This window comes from Apiospora aurea (assembly GCF_038362705.1).
Source record: "Apiospora aurea strain CBS 24483 chromosome Unknown utg000005l_segment0_segment0, whole genome shotgun sequence".
NCBI classification, from domain to species: domain Eukaryota; kingdom Fungi; phylum Ascomycota; class Sordariomycetes; order Amphisphaeriales; family Apiosporaceae; genus Apiospora; species Apiospora aurea.
Window position 1 is genome coordinate 5,676,859 of NW_027117392.1, and position 16,546 is coordinate 5,693,404.

Here is a 16,546-nt window from a genome sequence, read left to right on the forward strand (position 1 = left end):
CGGAGCATGTCAAGGGGTCGCGTATGTGTAGTGAATAGGTATTTATACACAGTAGGTACCCATGCCCGAAAGGGGGTTGACACCATTGTGTTTTGTGAAAGCGAATACCACCGCATATACCACGATATTTAGGTTCTAGCTTTGAAATGACTTATATAGATTGTTTAGCCCATTGCATAGGACAACTCTGGTTGCTCCCCGGTGCTGGTTAGGTGCCGTTTCGGCCGAGTGACCACAACTCTCAATCTGCAAACCCGGACCTGGCAACCAGCTCCTGCGGCAGTACAGCTGGGAACCATTAAGTGCCATTCAAGCCCTATTGCTACGGCAGTTTTACTGATTCTTCCTTCTATTTAATGCGAGTTTCTAAGTGGGGCTGGTACTTATTGAACTGGTCCTCTTTCCCTCAGGCTTAACTTGGGCTAAATAATTAGGTCCCTCGTTTCGTGGTGTTTTTTTTTGCTCATCACACCACCCTCTCGCAAGATTTGTCTCCCGGCATTAACAATTTTTCTTTTCTTTTCTTTTTAGAAAGTTCCGCTTCATTTTTCCTTTAGGATTGCACGTTTTTATAGCGATCGGCTCGCGTCTTATTTAATAACTGAGCTTTCTTGGGCTACTTAGCTCCCCATTTCTTTACACTTTCGTATCACTCCTCACCACGTCTTTGCCCAGCATGGAGCAGCTCCAGGTGACTCGCGCCTTGCGCCCAACTCAGCAGACGCAAGTTGCCAAACCGACTGCCTTCGCCTTCTTGCCGTCCGAGGTATTGATCAGGGTGTTTGAGAACCTGTGTTTTCATTGCCAGAACCCTGGCAAGTTCCCGACCGCGGACATGAAGAACGTTCGCCAAGACAAGGCGACACTTGCCCGCTTGTGCCGAGTCTCGACGCGATTCCGGGACTTAGCACAGCCCATCCTGTATCATTACTATGCGACAGGAAACTGTAAACACTTCTTTGACCAGAACGACCCTCAAATTCGAGTCTTTCGTTGGCAGGGATCGAATGACTATCTCCTCTCCTTCGTTACTACTCTCGCAGCCCGGCCGGACCTTGCGTCTAAGGTCACTTCATTGCAGCTTGTAAACCACTCTGGAGTATACAGAAAGTATGACGACGATAAGGACCTCAAGATGCTACGGGCTCTCATCAAGAAGAGTGAGGACCAAGCCATTCTGTCGACTTGCCGTATTTCGGCGGGCATCCCGGTGTGATGTAATGGCACCAACGATATTGGAAGGCTTGTAGGTTGGAAGAAGATGGCTCATAGATGGCTGATGTGCCTCGCCATGGTGTTGAGTGTCAGACTGCGGGACGTGCTCATCGCCCTGGACGGCGAGTTGGTGCGGTTTCCAGCACTTGAGGAAGAGCCATTACCTCAATTTCCGAATCTTACCAACCTGGGGCTGATGGATGCTCCAGGTATACCCTACAATCTGGACGCCATGCGTGCTCTGCTTGAGGCAGCACCCAAGCTGAAGAATATCTTTGCCTGCAACGGACGCCGCGGTGAGAGATGGGATGGCCATGACCGCTTGGCTTGGCACCGCGAAGGGAACCCACACGAACCTCTAGTCCAGCTCAAGAAGCTCGTCGTCAGCGACATGTATCCAGTGTACTTAGGGGATTTTCTTTACAGTATCAGTGATTTGGAGGAGCTGGAGTACTACTGGCAAATTTTCCCGCGGGCCAGCACGGAGCTAGGTGCCATCATCAAGAAGACACAGGCTACCTTGAAGCGTCTCTGCTTCTCGTTTCTGCCTTGGCCAGCCTGGCATTTGGGCCCTGAGCCATGGTTCTGGTACGATCTTGTTGATGCCAACGTGGCACCTATTGAGTCACTAGCCGAATTTCCTAAGCTGGAAGATATCACGATCGATTACCGATCGCTGTGCCGGGAGAACCAGGAAGATGAATACGAAAGACTGACGAGATTTTTGCCTAAGACTATCCGCCGTCTCCGTATCTCGTACGTCGTATGCGACATGACCAAGTCACTCAGTCACCTCGCCGGTACTGCCAAAGATGACTTCTCTGAGCTTAGCAGTGTGGTTGTCGGCGTTCCCAAATGGCCCGATGGTACCCCGGACCACCTCGAAGTCATGAGAGCAAAGGTGGCATCTTTGTTCGAGGACAAAGGTATTGACTTTGGTTGGAGATTAGAGAACTTCGGACCAGAAGCGCATACCATCATCCCTGGCGCAACAAAACCAGACTTGACACCCATTCCCTGGAAGGAGGAGGATGAGTCGGCGATGTAAAGTCAGAAGGGCTATGGTCAATATACAAAGGTTCTGGCTACGAATCTTCTCTGCGGCAACCCCCCGAAATCGTCGACGACTCAAGGCTGGTAAGTAACATTCGGCGTTGATTTCTTTCTGTTTAGCGCTTGTTCCATCTTATTCCGGTATTCATTCCCTTTTATGCCTGTTTCTATACATTCTTGTCTCGATGGGTTAAGAGGAACGAAGACCCTTGAAAGTCAAATGCTAACGTAAGAACCTATAGGTAGCATCCGGCATTACGAGCAGTGAACAACCTTGACGAAATGGCCGCAGGTGATCCTCCCTGAATCTTTGGCGTTGCTTGGTTGCGAACACTCTTATGACACCCCCTGAAAGCCTTGGCGAGTTGAGCAGTCAGAAATGGCTCTGACACATACACATCGGGCTGCGAAAGTCCATTTCATTTCCTGCACCTACTTTTCTTCCTTGCCAACTTGGCGTTACGAGCAGCGAATTTCGCCAAATAAAATTTGGAGGCGATTCGATTCCCTGGCTCTTTGGCTGCCGCTTCCTGGCTTACGCTGATAAGACACGGCGGTGCTACGTTAGGCGCTCTAGACATACATAGGTAGATAGTTGAGAATTCGCTAGAGGGAGGGCAAGCATAGTTTCCTTTGCTAAATCCCTACGCGATGACAACTTTGGCAGTGAGAACCTTAGGTAATACGCACGAGCACTATACCCACTGTCTGGTATCTCCTGTGATCGATGTGTGTATTTTCTGACTTCATTGACAGAATCTAAGGTGGGCAACTAGCTATGTCATGCTTGGCGCTCTCCACTGTCGATATAGTGCGTTCGTCAGTTACCCCGGAACGATCTAAAACAGGGTTCTGAAGCAGGTCAACCAACCAACCAGCGCCCGTTTGTCCAGATCCAGTAATAATGCTAGTATTTCGCCAACGGTGCGTCATAGGTTAGTGAGACAAGATTGCCTGCCAGACGGATACATAGTTCAGTCCCCATGTTCTGGTTCGTCTTTTGAAATGGTGCTGATTCACTACCCAACTCTAAAATAATACTTTTTTTGTCCCTGTCTCAGCCCTATTATACTACTGACCTGAACCTTGTTTGTCTTGTCCAGGTGACGCCTCAAGCTAGCGAGCATTAGCCACCGCCATCATCATCACCACCACCCACCATGTCGGACTCAGCTGCCACTTCATCTCCCGCTCCTCCCTCTAAATCTGAGTCGAAACCGCCACAACAGAAAGAAGAGCAAAGGCCGGAGCAGAAGCAACCAGAACAGAAACAACTAGAGCAAACACAAGCGCCAAAACAATCTCAACCACCGCCGCCACCACCAAAAACAGACCCGGCAGAAGAAGACGCCGACGAGAATGTCGAGGCCGTCAAGGACGAGATGAAGAAGCATGGCGTCAAAGAAAAGCTGATCGAGGACATCACCAAGAAGCTGTCCGAGTCCAAGGACTTGGAGGCCCAGTCGCGGTTCCTGCGGGGAGCGGGCCGAGCAGCTCGCCGAGGAGAACCCGGAGGAGGCCGACAAGCTGCGGGCCGAGGCCGGCGAGCTCGAGGCGAAGGCGAAGAAGCTGATCAAGGGGGCGCGGCGCCTGCAGAATGGCGCGTTCCAGGGCGGCGCCGCGGGCGCGGGCATCGGGGCCGGCATCGCGGGCGGGCTGGGGACGGTCGTGGGGTCGCTGGTCGGGGGGATCGCGTCGATCCCGACGACGGGGCTCGGGATCTTGATCGGGGCGGGGACCGGGGCGATTCATGGGCCCTGGGTCAAGCTGGTGAAGGATGCGGTCGACGAGGAGGAGGAGGAGGAGGGAGGTAAAGGGGAAGGTGGCGACGATGCGGGCGAGAAGAAGGAATGACGGGGTGGCTAAATTGCTATGAGTGTAAGGATGTTATGATACTATGCGCTCTTGGATACCAACAGATTGAACTTGTCATATTATCATGATGGAAAATACAGCGAGATTTGGCATTGAAGCACATGATTCTCTTTAATTATTCTCTCTTTCCTCCCATAGTCCATGCTTTTCACGAGGCGCCATGATGTGTTGTACTAACTTGAATGAGTCTCAATTTTGTAATGATATATGAAATGAAAAACGAAGACCTTATACTCTCAACGAAACTCTCTGAATGCTCGTGCTTGATGCTGTCTCCAGACGATGAATATAGAATTTGGTTCGCGATGATCAGAGGGTGGCGGCGAGTAAACATTGGCCTTTGAGAAGAAGCATCTGTGCCTGAGTGGACGCCGCCTAGTTGGCTCGGCCAGGCTCTTCTACGTGGCCTCTTGACGTTCCGGTACGGCCACACGGACGTGTTGCGGTGCGGTAGCATTACCGGAGGATATGCCCTACACGACCAGGCCGGCAGGCAATGTGCATGAGAAGTTGAAGATGTGGGAGGAGGGGGAAAGTCAGCCGCGCGGACCAACCAAAAGCTTAGGTATATTCTCATTGGTTCCAGGGCAGAGTAGTAGGCACAGTTCGCCCTCGACGTTATTCAGTGGCTGCTTCCCATGCGGACTTATGTGATGCCAAGGTCGCCAAGCGCCTCTCCAACTGCGACGTATGGGGACATTACCGAATTGGGTTTATTGAGATTGCTTTCGGCATGTCTCCTACATCAAAGTGGCCAATGAGGAACCTCGTGAGCGCATGGCCCCAAGCGGGGCGACATCACCACCCACTGAACTCCCAGGGGGCAGGCAAGCACTCAAGATAGAAAGGAAGGGAATCCATACGTTACATCAACTTGACTCTTGTGTATGTGTAATAAAGTGAATCTTTCCACCCTTCTTGACCAAGAGTCTCAATTACACAAACGTCTATGCAAAGGCAATACGACGAGCAGAAGACATGGTGAGCACTGGCAACAACAGTCTAGAAGACAGCATCTGGGGCGTTTATGGGGTGTTGACGACATGGAACACATTGCTGTCGATTGCTGCGACGTGGGCGGCCTACAAGATACTCCAAGCCGCTTACAACTTATCCCCTCTCCACCCGCTCAGCCACATCCCCGGCCCACGGCTGGCGGCCGCTTCGTACCTACCGGAACTATATTGGGATGTCGTATGCGGTGGGCGATACACCAGGCAAATTCGGGATATGCATCGCATCTATGGTACACCATCGAGCGAGGATCCCTGGTCTGTTGCCATGCCACTCACATAAGCAACGAACAGGCCCTATCGTACGTATCAACCCCAGCGAAGTTCACTGTGACGACGTCGACTTCAGCGACGAGATCTATGCCGTTGGGGGCCGGAAGCGTGGCAAGTCTGCCCGTCAAGTGGATGGCCTAGTGTAAGTGAGCCCGAGGCGTTCTCCAACCGCACATAGAGCTACAAAGTACCTGACACCCACCGTCGTGTGCCCAGACTAATCCACACCGGGTTCGGGACGGTTGACCATGACCTGCATCGCTTGCGAAGGGCACCTCTGGCAAAGTTCTTCTCCCGGTCGATGATAGCCCGGCTCGAGCCAGAGATCCAGGCGCTGGCTCAGACGCTCTGCGACAAGCTGCTGGCCCAGTCTGGCAAGGAGGCATTCGATCTAACCGTGGCCTATAGCTGCTTTACGACGGATGCTATTTCCGGGTATGCGTTTGGCCAAAGCCTGGGCTATCTGACGCGGGAGGGCTGGTATCCCAACTTCCGCAACCCGACGATCGCAGCGCTAAAGCTCGTCTACGTACTCCGCTTCCTCCCGTTCCTGAAACATCTTGCCAGCTCGGCGGCTTGGGTTGTCGACTACCTCCCCGAAGACGTAGGACTGGTGGTGCGCAATCTGCAGATTGACCTGCCGAAGAAGATCGACGCGATGAAAGCAGATCTGAACACCGACAAAGTTCCTGAGCGCCCGACGATTTTTGCACCCATGCTGGAGTCCACTTTGCCGGAACGGGAGCAAGGCACATCCAGGCTAGCGAAAGAGGCGTTTGCGGTCCTGAGTGCAGGCACAGAGACGACTAGCTGGGCACTGGCGGTGATAACCTACCACTTACTGGAGAAGCCACACCTTCTCGAGAAGCTGAGACGGGAACTCCTGGAGGCCGGGGCCGGGAAGGAGTCGAGGCAGCTACCAGCCTGGACCGAGCTGTAGGCCGCCGATGTGGCCATCCCAACTGCTTCGGGGAACTTGTATTGCTGACCTGTTGGCTGTTATAGTGAGAAACTGCCATTCTTGGGTGCCGTCATCCAAGAAGGCCTGCGCCTCTCGTACGGCGTCGCGACGCGGACAGCTCGTTCAGCCCCCGGAGAGACATTGCTATACCGAGGAGAGTGGAACAAGAAGGCCATCGAGTACACGATCCCCAGGGGATACGCGATCGGCATGTCGGCCGCAATCATGCACCACGACGAGAAAGTATTCCCAGACTCGCATGCTTTCATCCCCGAGCGCTGGCTCGATAGCCGGAATCAGCGTCGCAAGGAAGTCGAGCGCGGCTTGTTCTCGTTCTCCAGGGGAAGCCGGCAGTGTATTGCAATAAAGTAAGTCTCCCCCGCGCAGCACACTCGATAGTCGTGAGGAGCAGGCGCCCTGGCACTTTGTTTCTCTTGCTGACCTGGCTACCTTCGCAGCCTGGCATACTGCGAATTGTATCTCGGGCTAGCAGCTTTGGCTCTGCGGGTGCTGCCCCGGATGCGTCTGTTCAAGACGACGGAAGAGGACGTCACTTGGGACTACGATATCCTGGTGCCCATGACCAAGAGGAGCAGCAAGGATGTCCGCGTGACGATAGACTAGGTCATCTCGCGAGCGTCACCAATCCCTGTGCAAGGCTTGTTATTCTGTCTGCCCCTATTGCTGGCACCGAGGACGGGGCTATACTTTGTTCTGGACATGAATACAAATCGCATAGAATGTCGAGGCGGGGGAGAGTTTCTATTTAGGGCAAAAGATACATGATAAAAGCATCCATCAGATGCAAGGCCTTGCTTGGCCTTATCAAGGAGAGAACACAGAAAGGACAGAGGACAAGATGAGGGGTCGGTCGGACACTTCTCCGCATCCAATTAGAAACTTCTGCCCCCAACTTGCCAATTTTCTTGCCAATTCTGTCAAGCTTCAGTATGGATGCCTAGGAGGGAGTTGGCGAAGTTCAACGTCGCCATCATCATCGAAACGTACGTTTAGAGATCACCAGCGAGGTTCTTTGCTGGGAGAGGCGAAGCCCATGGGTGAATAAGCTCTTCTGCGTTCCATCTATATCTGACGCGGACCAATCCGGCAAATCCATCCTCCTACGCGCCATGTGAAACGCCGATGATGATCGTGGCAACGGCCGATGCCAACGTTTCTTGCTTGCTTACAGGTCGCGTCGACGGAAGGGCCCGGTGCTTCGCTTCTCTCTGAAAGTCAAGACACGGCTTCTCGCCCTTTCTTCGGCGAGCCCTGGTTGCATCTGACTTGCGACATGTCCGGCGGTGCCGCCAAGATACCGGCCCGGAAAGAGAACGGGTTAGTGGACGCAGCCCACAGTCGGTCGGCGATGGGATGGACACTACGAGGTAGGTACTCACTCTATGGGGCTGTGGAGGAAAGCAGAGCCCGTATCTCGGCGTCTTAGGTAGCCCCATCCGACAAACGATACTCAACACTATGTCTATACTAGTAGCGATAAGTTTATATTGAGTAGTTATATTTGCTCCGGTTTAATAATGCCAATAAACGCAGCGTGGCTCCCAAACTGAAAAGATTTGCCCAGATCTGTGAATCGGAAAATCAATAGTAGGTTAATTGACTTTTCCTCGCAAACGACGCCATGGAATGACGGGCAGCTGGGCACCTGGCATACCGCAAACAGGGCAGACCCAAACTGAATTGCCTGCCAACCTGTCCGGATATCAATCTTGAGCCGACTGGTTTTCATTTCGCTTGCAATATGCGATGGGGGGTCAACTTGTCGCCCATGTGCCCGATTGGGAAGGCTTGCACGGAAATGACGACCGACAGACGCCAACAAGACTTTTGCGCAACGACTCCGAAAGAGTCAGTCGTCGAGCGCATGCGCATGCGCAATGGGTCAAGTACATACACCCATCCATCCTACAGTACTCGAATACGCAGCCAAGTAACGACCGAAACCCGACTGACCGGAAAACACGAGCCGAGTCACATAGCTTAACCCCCCCCAAAGGGCCCTTGGCATTCTTGGCACCATACGGCGTGGTGTGTCCTTTTATGTTATCATTACATGTAGGCATGAGCCGATGGGTTCGCAGTCGTCGTCATCTTGCTGCGCTGCGCTGCGGCTTTCATCAGGTTTGGTTTGCCCAACCCCAACTACCGAGGCATGCAATGTGCCATTCTCATACTCATCAATCTCGGGTAGTGTTGGAGGGCGCCGGCGCAGAAACACTCTGAGGTATGTACTGTTCGCTCTGAGAAAGAAGCAGGATGCATGTTGCCTCGGCTTTTGAATAGTAAGTGGTACAATGCTATACTAGTCATTTGCAAACGCCGGGGTTGAATCTCGATAAGTGTCATCCAAACGCAGCAATCATCGCATGGGCAATAGCTATGTATGTAGGTTTGCTATTCTCAGCATGGACCGTTCTGATCGACCGTTTCGCGAGGTTGACTGCGCTGCGTTTGCGAAAGAGCCCAGCACCCAGTAACCTACAATATTAACCTACCTTCCATATTATTAAAACAAATAATACATGACTCCGCATTGAGTTGGAGCTTGACAAATTTCAAGACACTCGGGGTATGCTTTTGACGTCTCCCGGCTGAACGTGCCTCTGTTCACGTTTGGAAGGTGGCAGCTTTAAGAGGGAATTCATTTCGGAAATCTGCTGACGACAGAAACCAGTTTCATGCGCTCGATGCAGCGATGTGCTGCCCCGATCTGATGCCGAGCTTTTTTCTTCTTTTTTCTTCTTCAGCTGCGATTATTTCAAAAAGCGTAAGTAAAAAGCCAAAAAAAAAAAAAAGAACACGCAGGCAGACAGACGGCAACGGGAAGAATCGGCACGCGGCTGATCAGCATCAGCCTCTTCCCTTCCGTGCGTATGTAGTACTGACTGCATGCTGCTCCTTCGACAGTCCCAGAAACAACAACCCCAGTCCAATCTTTTGGGGGCCGTTTGTGGGTCACACGGTTATCTGCTGATCCAGCTCGCAGCGTTCATGTCAGACAGCCGCCCAGAAGCGGCCTAACCCACCACCACGCACACTCGTGCATCGATGCAGGAGAAACCAAAGAAAGCAGCATTTGTAATATTAATTGGGGATATTCCCCGGAAGGGCGTGGTGGTGCTAGCTAGCAGACAGCATGTGGGAGGTGGCTAGGTACTGTATGGCTATGCACAGGTTGGTGAGCAGAGACCAGTCGTGTGTCGCGTAGCGCAGCCAAGAAAACGTTGATTTGCCAAGGGAGGAAAGTCTTGGGCCGGGCGGAGGGCCAGTCGCCAAGCTGGGGAGTCCCCAGCCAAGAGAGGTGCGAGTAGAGAGCGCGTAGGGGCCTGGGCAGCCAAGCTCCCCAAGGAATGGATAAGTCGGGCGGACGATGGAGTGGCCAAGCAAGCCAAAATGGTTGCAGGACGGTGGCAGTGTTGGCTTGGCTCTCTCTTTCATTCAATCTCTCCCCCGGAGTCAGATTGACGTCTGAACTCTGGGAACTCTGGAGCAGCCAGCGACTGGAGGTGATGGAACCTTACTCGATTACCCTTCTCTCTGCCAAAACTCAAAATGATTAGTTGGAAAACCACGCCCTGCTGTGGCGGTGGCCCATCCTCTCTCTCCGTGTGCGAGCAAACAGGAAAAGCCCTAATGGCGGCAGTTCTCGCAAATGGCATTGCTGCCGGTTGGCGACAACGCGGCCTCGATAGAACAGGTCCGGACATGCAAACGGCGCTCAGGTCGAGAATACATCCAACCCATCATCCCCAACACTGTTTGCTCCCGCGTACTCGGCAAAGACGGGACAAGAAGCCTTGTTCCTCTTAGGTCGTGACTCTGCTTGGCGGGCTTGGCATAATTTGCCAAGCTCTTGGCATCAAGTACTGCTGCTGGAGCGGTACGCCGGCGGGTACCAGGCTTGGCCCCTTCGCACCCAATCTCGGCGCTGTCAGCCTCCGTCCAGGCCTGTGTCGAGGTAGCGACCGGCAGCGCTACAAGTCGTCTTACCCCCTCCCCAGCCAGCCAATCAGCCGCCGGTCGCCTGCTTCATAGAGGTCTTGGCATCTCTTGGCAACAACCCCAAAAGTCGCCATTCCGCCAGCAGGCCAAGATACGGGCGTGCTTGCAAGTCCATTTTAAGGAGACGCATTGCCCGTCCGCGTTGCCTGCGACTTACTCTCTCTCAACTTGATAATCATTATCCGTTACCGTTGAGAGAGTCATACCTCTAAAATCTCCTCAGCTCCTTCCTGGACTGTCTTCCTCTCCAGCAACCCAACAGCTCTTTCAACGAACTGACTGCCCAAACCCTTGGCCAGCCACGTGCGAACCGAACTTGGGCCACCCACTTACAGCGAAGCCGGCCCAAGATTCTTCCGTCGCTGCACGCGCCCAACCAATCAGAGGCAGCCCACGGCAGACACCATGTCGGCCAATGCAGCAACAGAGAACCCCCGAGCACGTCGGGGGAGAGCTCGAGCAACACGCCTGCTCCATCCACGACGGCCTCGTCGGCAACCACAGCCACAACCGCCAATTCGACGTCAAGCGCCCCTGCTGCCGCCGCCGCCCCGGCCGCTGCATCTCCTTCCGCCGACGACACCCTAGTATGTCGTTGGAACTCGTGTCTGGAGAGATTCCCGGCCGCCGAGAACCTCTATGTAAGCCAAACCTGTGCCGGTTTGATCCCGGCACTTTGCTGCTACTCGTTCGTCTCAATACTGACTCAGTGCATAGGAACACATCTGCGAGCGCCATGTTGGCCGCAAGAGCACTAACAACCTCAATCTCACTTGCCAATGGAACTCATGCCGAACCACCACGGTCAAGCGGGATCACATCACCTCGCACATCCGTGTCCACGTGCCCCTGAAACCGCACAAGTGTGATTTCTGCGGCAAGTCCTTCAAGAGACCCCAGGATCTCAAGAAGCATGTCAAGACGCATGCCGATGACTCGGTGCTCGTCCGATCCCCTGAGGGTCACGGCGGCATGAACGCGGCCTACAGAGGCCCGACCAAAGGTAAGTCATGGGCTCGTTTGAGAATCCCACTCTCAAGTCTTAGGACTATTGAGGCTAATTCCGCCTCCAGCTCCCTCCAGCTATTATGACCACAATGGCCAGATGCGCACTAACTCCGCCGCCTTCGGCCAGCCACATCCAGGTAGTCATCCTAGCAGCTACTATCAGCACCATGCGCCACCTTCTTTTGGTGGTGGTATGTACTACCAGCCGCTGGGCAGCCGCGGTGAACACATGTACCACGCCGCGCCCGACTCTTATGACAGCCGCAAGCGTACCTTTGATGCCCTGAATGAATTCTTCGGTGATGCCAAGCGTCGCCATCTCGATCCCGCCTCATATGCCCAAGTTGGTCAGCGACTGATGCCCCTACATGGCGCGCTCCCGATCCACGGAGGACACATGGGCGAGTACATGCCGGCCCCTGCCATGGTTGGCGTCGATGGCGGCCATGCTTCCCAACACGGAGGTCCTTACACCCAGCACTACTCGCTGCCGCCCATGCCCCACATCCGCACCAAGGCCGACCTGATTCAGATTGATCAGGTCTTGGAGCAGATGCAGAGCACCGTCTACGAGTGTTCCAACACGGCCGCTGCCGCCGGTGTCCACCAGCCGGGCTCGCACTACGTGCCTCTGTACCGCCCCAGCCACTCGCCGCCTCATTCGGGTGGTCACTCGCACGCTCCCGCCTACTCTCAAGGTAGCATGGCTTCTCCTCTGACTGCCGTGTCATCCACTCACTCTAACGGTACACCAGCCGTGACCCCGCCCTCCAGCAGCATGTCCTACACATCAGGCCACTCGCCTAGTGCCTCGTCGTCTGGCCTCTCGCCAACGACCCGACACAGCTCTACGGCATCTGGTCTGTACCCGACGCTGCCCGCCGTCTCTGCCGGTTTCCCCGGACAGTCAGCGACCTCCACGCTGGGACCCTCTTTCGACTCTGATCCCCGCCGCCGCTACTCTGGTGGTATGCTCCAGCGCTCGAACCGTGCCATCGATGAGCGCGAGCGCGAACGCGAGCAAGAGAAATCCACAACCCCCAGAGCTTCGGAGTCCGCGGTGTCTTCCGTCAGCTCGCCGTCAGCCGAGTCCGAAAGCGAGAACCGCGAGGGATCAGGAATACGAGGCGTGGCTCGAGAACGTACGTGTTATCGAGTACCTCCGAGAGTACGTCATCGACCGCCTCAAGCGCAAGGAGTACGAGACCGGCTCGCCCAAGTCTGCTTCCGACGATATGGACGTGGATTCGCCGCCCAAGGAGTCTCTCTACCCTCCTCTTCCTCCTACTTCTTAAAACTGTCTTCTTAATCATGACTTCTTTCTGTTTTTGTTTTATATCATGTTGTCTGTTTACATGTCGTCCTTTTTCCACAAGGGGCCGTCTGGGATTATTGGCGCCTTCATGGGGGATTCTTCTTTTTTAATCCTCGTCTCACTGTATTCTGATAGCGATGAAGGGATCTATCTAGTTGTTGCTGGCTGAAGTAACCATGGCGTTGGGGGGTGAGGGGACACGACGTCAATGAAAAAATGAAACGCTTCTTGGATTCCCAGACTTTTGATTATCCTTTTTTTGCGCTGCTGCTGCTGCTTCTTCACATGACTTGAATCATTGCGTGCTTTGGCTTCCGTGCATTTTGATTATCGATATCAACCCAGTCCGATCCGTCCAAGGTCACTTTGCAACTTCTTCTTCCAAGGTATGGATTCGCGATCGCGTATTTGACTTATGCCTTCTGTCTTCTTTGTACATACTTTGTATAGTATCATTCATATAGTTGATCTAGCAGAGTCGTGGTGAACGCCTTACCACAAAAGAAAGGAGGAAGGAGTCACAGGACCTGGGGTGTATGTATGTACAGAATGAATATGTCTTCTTGCTTACCTGCCCATCTACTCACCACTGCATGCACTTATTATATTAGTGACCACTTGATTGACGGAATTTGGATGATACCAAGCTGACTTCTCTATCTAAAAAGTAAAGCATAATGCCGATACCTCCTACTTCAACCCTACTGCCTCGATATTGTCCTTGGCCCCCTTTCCGTCGTACTATCGCCGGGGCAATCATCCACCATCCTTACTTAGGTAGTGTTCTTCTACAACAAAAACAGTTGTGGTAAGCCAAATATACCAGTCTTCTTCTACTGGAGTGGGAGCAGAGTGGTTCTATGTAAGCTACTTTACTTCCTCATTCACATCGTAGCACCCGCCGGCTTGCCGTCGACGGTCAAGGTCGTGACCTCGTCCGCGCCCGTGGCTTTCACCAGCTCGACAGTCACCTGCGGGTCTTGGGCGTAGACGCGCAGCCCCACCACGGCGACGGCGTTCCATGGCGACGTGATGGCTCCCCCGTCATCGTCTGCGTCGTCGTCTTCGTCGCCGCTGTCTTTGTCCTCTTTCTCGCTGTCGCTGTCACTGTCGTCGGACTTGTCTTGCTCTGGTTCGTCAGCAACTTCAGCTTCTGCCGCCTCCGCCTTATCTTCTCTCGCCTCTTCCCGGGAAGTTTCTTCTTCGTTCTTGTCGGCTTGCTCTCCCTCTTTCTTCGATTCATCGTTGTCGTCGGCTTTCTTCTCTTCCTCCACAGGGGGCAGAGGGGCATCCTTGAGACCTCCAGTGGCGGCACCTACAGAAGGGTTGGAAACGCCGGGTCCATCGGGCTTTTGGCTCGCTGTTAGTGGTGGCGCAGATATCGCATCTGACTCGCTGTCCTTGACTGCTTTGTCTGCCTTGTCTGAGTCTTTGGTCGTCGAGGAGGTTCCAGTCGTGGACCCTTCTGCTTTCTTCTGCTCCTCGTCCCCCTTGACAACCTCTTTCATGGCGTCCGCCGCCTTCTCCATGGCCTTGGCAGCCTTGGTAATAGCCTTGCGCTGCTTCTTCTTCTGCTTCCGTCTCTTCTTGTCCTCTTTCTTCTTGCGAAGTTCCGCCTTCTTCCTCTCGAGGATCTCGTCCTCGTCCGGAACCCCGCCCTTGGCGTGCGCGAGGTCGTACGACATGCCCACCTGCCGCAGCTTCTGCGGGTTCTTCTCGGCGTATTCCCGCACGACGTCCTGCGGCGGCTTGGCGGTGCCGCCGGCGTTGCGCGTCGCCGTGATCTTGGGCAGCACCTCGTACCGCTTGCCGGCCTCGAGCTCGACCTCGCACGACACGGACCGGTTCTCCCACTTGTGCACGGGGCGAACCCGGCAGAGGTGCTCCCCGCTCGCGGCGCCGACTTCTTGTAGCAGGAAGTGGAGCTCAAAGTAGTACTCGCCTTCGAAGCCGCGGAAGTAGCGGTCGTCCAGCTACGCACAGAGGGTCAGCTTATTTACATAATTCTATAACATAAAGAGCAGGCGCCAGAGTCGAGCACTCACGGAGTCGTTGAAGAAAGAGGGATATGCTTACTTGGGTCAGCACAATCACCACAACCCCGTCCTTGGCCACCGTGATCTCGAACTTGGTTTGCAGGTATCCCGTGATCCACGAGACGTTGGCGCTCGTCCACTGCTGCACGACGGTCCACTTCTCGTCGAAGAGGCGGGTGCGGTGGATGAACATGAAGGTCTCGAGCATGTCCTTGTAGGACATCCAGAAGATGCCATCATCGCCAAAGGTGTGGCCCAGCTTCTTGAGCCAGTACGGGGTCCACTCCTTGGAGCCGTCGGACCAGGGGCCGTTCCACTCGCCCACGCCGCTCCAGGAGCGCTCACCCCAGGGGTTTCTGTGATTGCCATGAGGTTAGATAGGTAATATCCTTGAATTTGTCTGTTTGTTCCTCATCTGGGAGTACAGTTACTTCAGAGCTAGCTTCACTTACCTGATCTGCACGAGCCGGACCGTGTTGCCGTCCTCGTCAGACTCCTGCCTGCACTGCAGGATGGAGTAAGCGTGGCCGAGCGCCAGCCCGCTCTTCTGCCAATCCCAGCCGGTGCCCATGGCGGCGAGGGCAAACACAAATTCGCTGTCGGTATTGACGAGCTCCTTCCAGAGCTTGTCCTTGCTGAGGACGCGGTTGCTGGCGACCGAGGTGGTGACGCCGCCCGTCATGTCCTCGACGGCTTCGCCGGGCCAGCCGCCCGAGATGGCCTCGTAGTCGCCGTGGGTCTTGGCGTAGGCCTTCTCGAGGAGCGGGAGCCAGGTCTCGTTAGGGTCCTCGCAGCGCGCAAAGTAAAGCGCCTCGGACCCGGTCTGATTCCGCTTGCGGTGCTGTCGTGACTTGCGGCCGGTGCTGTCGTAGACGTCGCCGTAGTGGTCGAAGTCGGTCGAAGTCAGGTACAGGTTGTCGTCGACGACGACGGGGACCCACTCGCCGTCGCGCTGGAAGACGAAGCCGTAGACGCCGCACTCCTCGTCGCGGGCGACGCAGACGCGCTCCATCAGGTCCTTGCGGTGCGCGATCGTGGCCACGGCCGCGAGCCACCAGCAGTCCCCGTTGGCGCCCTGCTTGATGTCGGAGCTCGAGTAGCCGTTCACGGTGAACTGGGGCGACTCGAAGATCCAGTCGACGCGGTGCACGGAGCCCGGGCTGTAGTACTCGCCGCTCGAGACGCCGTTGCCCGCGCCCGCGCCCGCGCCCGCGCCCCAGGGGAGACTGTCGGAGCCGACGAAGCGGTTCAGGGCGTTGACGTCGACGGGCACGGTCCCGTTGGTTCCCAGCATCTGGCTCTGCGCCAGCGTGGTGAGGCTCTGCTTGACGTCCCAAGCGCTGACGGGCGGGGCGTCACCTCCAGCATCATCGCCGGCGCCGGCGCCGTCGCGCACGAGCCCGTTGAGGCAGTTGTCCTCCGGGTCGCGCTCGATGTCGTAGTCGGCGTCGGTGTACTTCTCGTTGGTGCGGCGACACTCGCGCACGATGCGGGCCACCTGTTTGCGGCACTTGCTCGCCGCCACCTCGTAACTCTCGGCGGCGTTGCGGGCCGAGTGGGCGCCGCGCGGGTGTGCGGGGGCAACACATTGCTGTACAGACTCCTGGGGAAGATGGAAGTGACCTTGCCCGGGTACTTGGAGTGGAAGCGGCCCCAGAAGGCGGCGATGAGCTCTTGCGGCGTCTTCTTGGCCTTCTTGGAGCCAGGCACATCGGGCATGGCGGGCGGTTTGTCGCCGAAAACGTCCATGGTATAGATGTTTATGCTGGTTGGC

The 16,546-nt window shown here is 55.1% G+C and overlaps 6 protein-coding genes across 6 annotated transcripts; 5 read left to right on the plus strand and 1 right to left on the minus strand.

Annotated features, from left to right (window-relative positions):
* Nucleotides 1-676: 676 nt before the first annotated feature.
* On the plus strand, nucleotides 677-1,216 carry PG986_008276 (uncharacterized protein; the record flags this gene model as incomplete). The annotated part of the gene is made up of 1 exon (XM_066844498.1): nucleotides 677-1,216. One exon carries the CDS (start codon nucleotides 677-679, stop codon nucleotides 1,214-1,216), a length of 540 nt encoding a protein of 179 aa, XP_066700610.1.
* Nucleotides 1,217-1,291: 75 nt separating this feature from the next.
* Nucleotides 1,292-2,263, plus strand: PG986_008277 (glycoside hydrolase family 18 protein; the record flags this gene model as incomplete). Its single annotated transcript, XM_066844499.1, has 1 exon — nucleotides 1,292-2,263. The coding sequence occupies one exon, from the start codon at nucleotides 1,292-1,294 to the stop codon at nucleotides 2,261-2,263; it is 972 nt and encodes a 323-aa protein (XP_066700611.1).
* Nucleotides 2,264-3,428: 1,165 nt separating this feature from the next.
* On the plus strand, nucleotides 3,429-4,122 carry PG986_008278 (uncharacterized protein; the record flags this gene model as incomplete). Its single annotated transcript, XM_066844500.1, has 2 exons — nucleotides 3,429-3,665; nucleotides 3,751-4,122. The coding sequence occupies 2 exons, from the start codon at nucleotides 3,429-3,431 to the stop codon at nucleotides 4,120-4,122; spliced, it is 609 nt and encodes a 202-aa protein (XP_066700612.1).
* Nucleotides 4,123-5,121: 999 nt separating this feature from the next.
* PG986_008279 (cytochrome P450) lies at nucleotides 5,122-7,014 on the plus strand (the record flags this gene model as incomplete). The annotated part of the gene is made up of 5 exons (XM_066844501.1): nucleotides 5,122-5,389; nucleotides 5,451-5,571; nucleotides 5,646-6,365; nucleotides 6,435-6,758; nucleotides 6,849-7,014. The coding sequence occupies 5 exons, from the start codon at nucleotides 5,122-5,124 to the stop codon at nucleotides 7,012-7,014; spliced, it is 1,599 nt and encodes a 532-aa protein (XP_066700613.1).
* Nucleotides 7,015-9,804: 2,790 nt separating this feature from the next.
* PG986_008280 (uncharacterized protein) lies at nucleotides 9,805-12,716 on the plus strand (the record flags this gene model as incomplete). The annotated part of the gene is made up of 5 exons (XM_066844502.1): nucleotides 9,805-9,807; nucleotides 10,749-11,054; nucleotides 11,131-11,416; nucleotides 11,487-12,481; nucleotides 12,549-12,716. 5 exons carry the CDS (start codon nucleotides 9,805-9,807, stop codon nucleotides 12,714-12,716), a joined length of 1,758 nt encoding a protein of 585 aa, XP_066700614.1.
* Nucleotides 12,717-13,620: 904 nt separating this feature from the next.
* Nucleotides 13,621-16,521, minus strand: PG986_008281 (uncharacterized protein; the record flags this gene model as incomplete). The annotated part of the gene is made up of 4 exons (XM_066844503.1): nucleotides 13,621-14,709; nucleotides 14,813-15,128; nucleotides 15,225-16,304; nucleotides 16,370-16,521. 4 exons carry the CDS (start codon nucleotides 16,519-16,521, stop codon nucleotides 13,621-13,623), a joined length of 2,637 nt encoding a protein of 878 aa, XP_066700615.1.
* Between the last annotated feature and the right edge of the window lie 25 nt (nucleotides 16,522-16,546).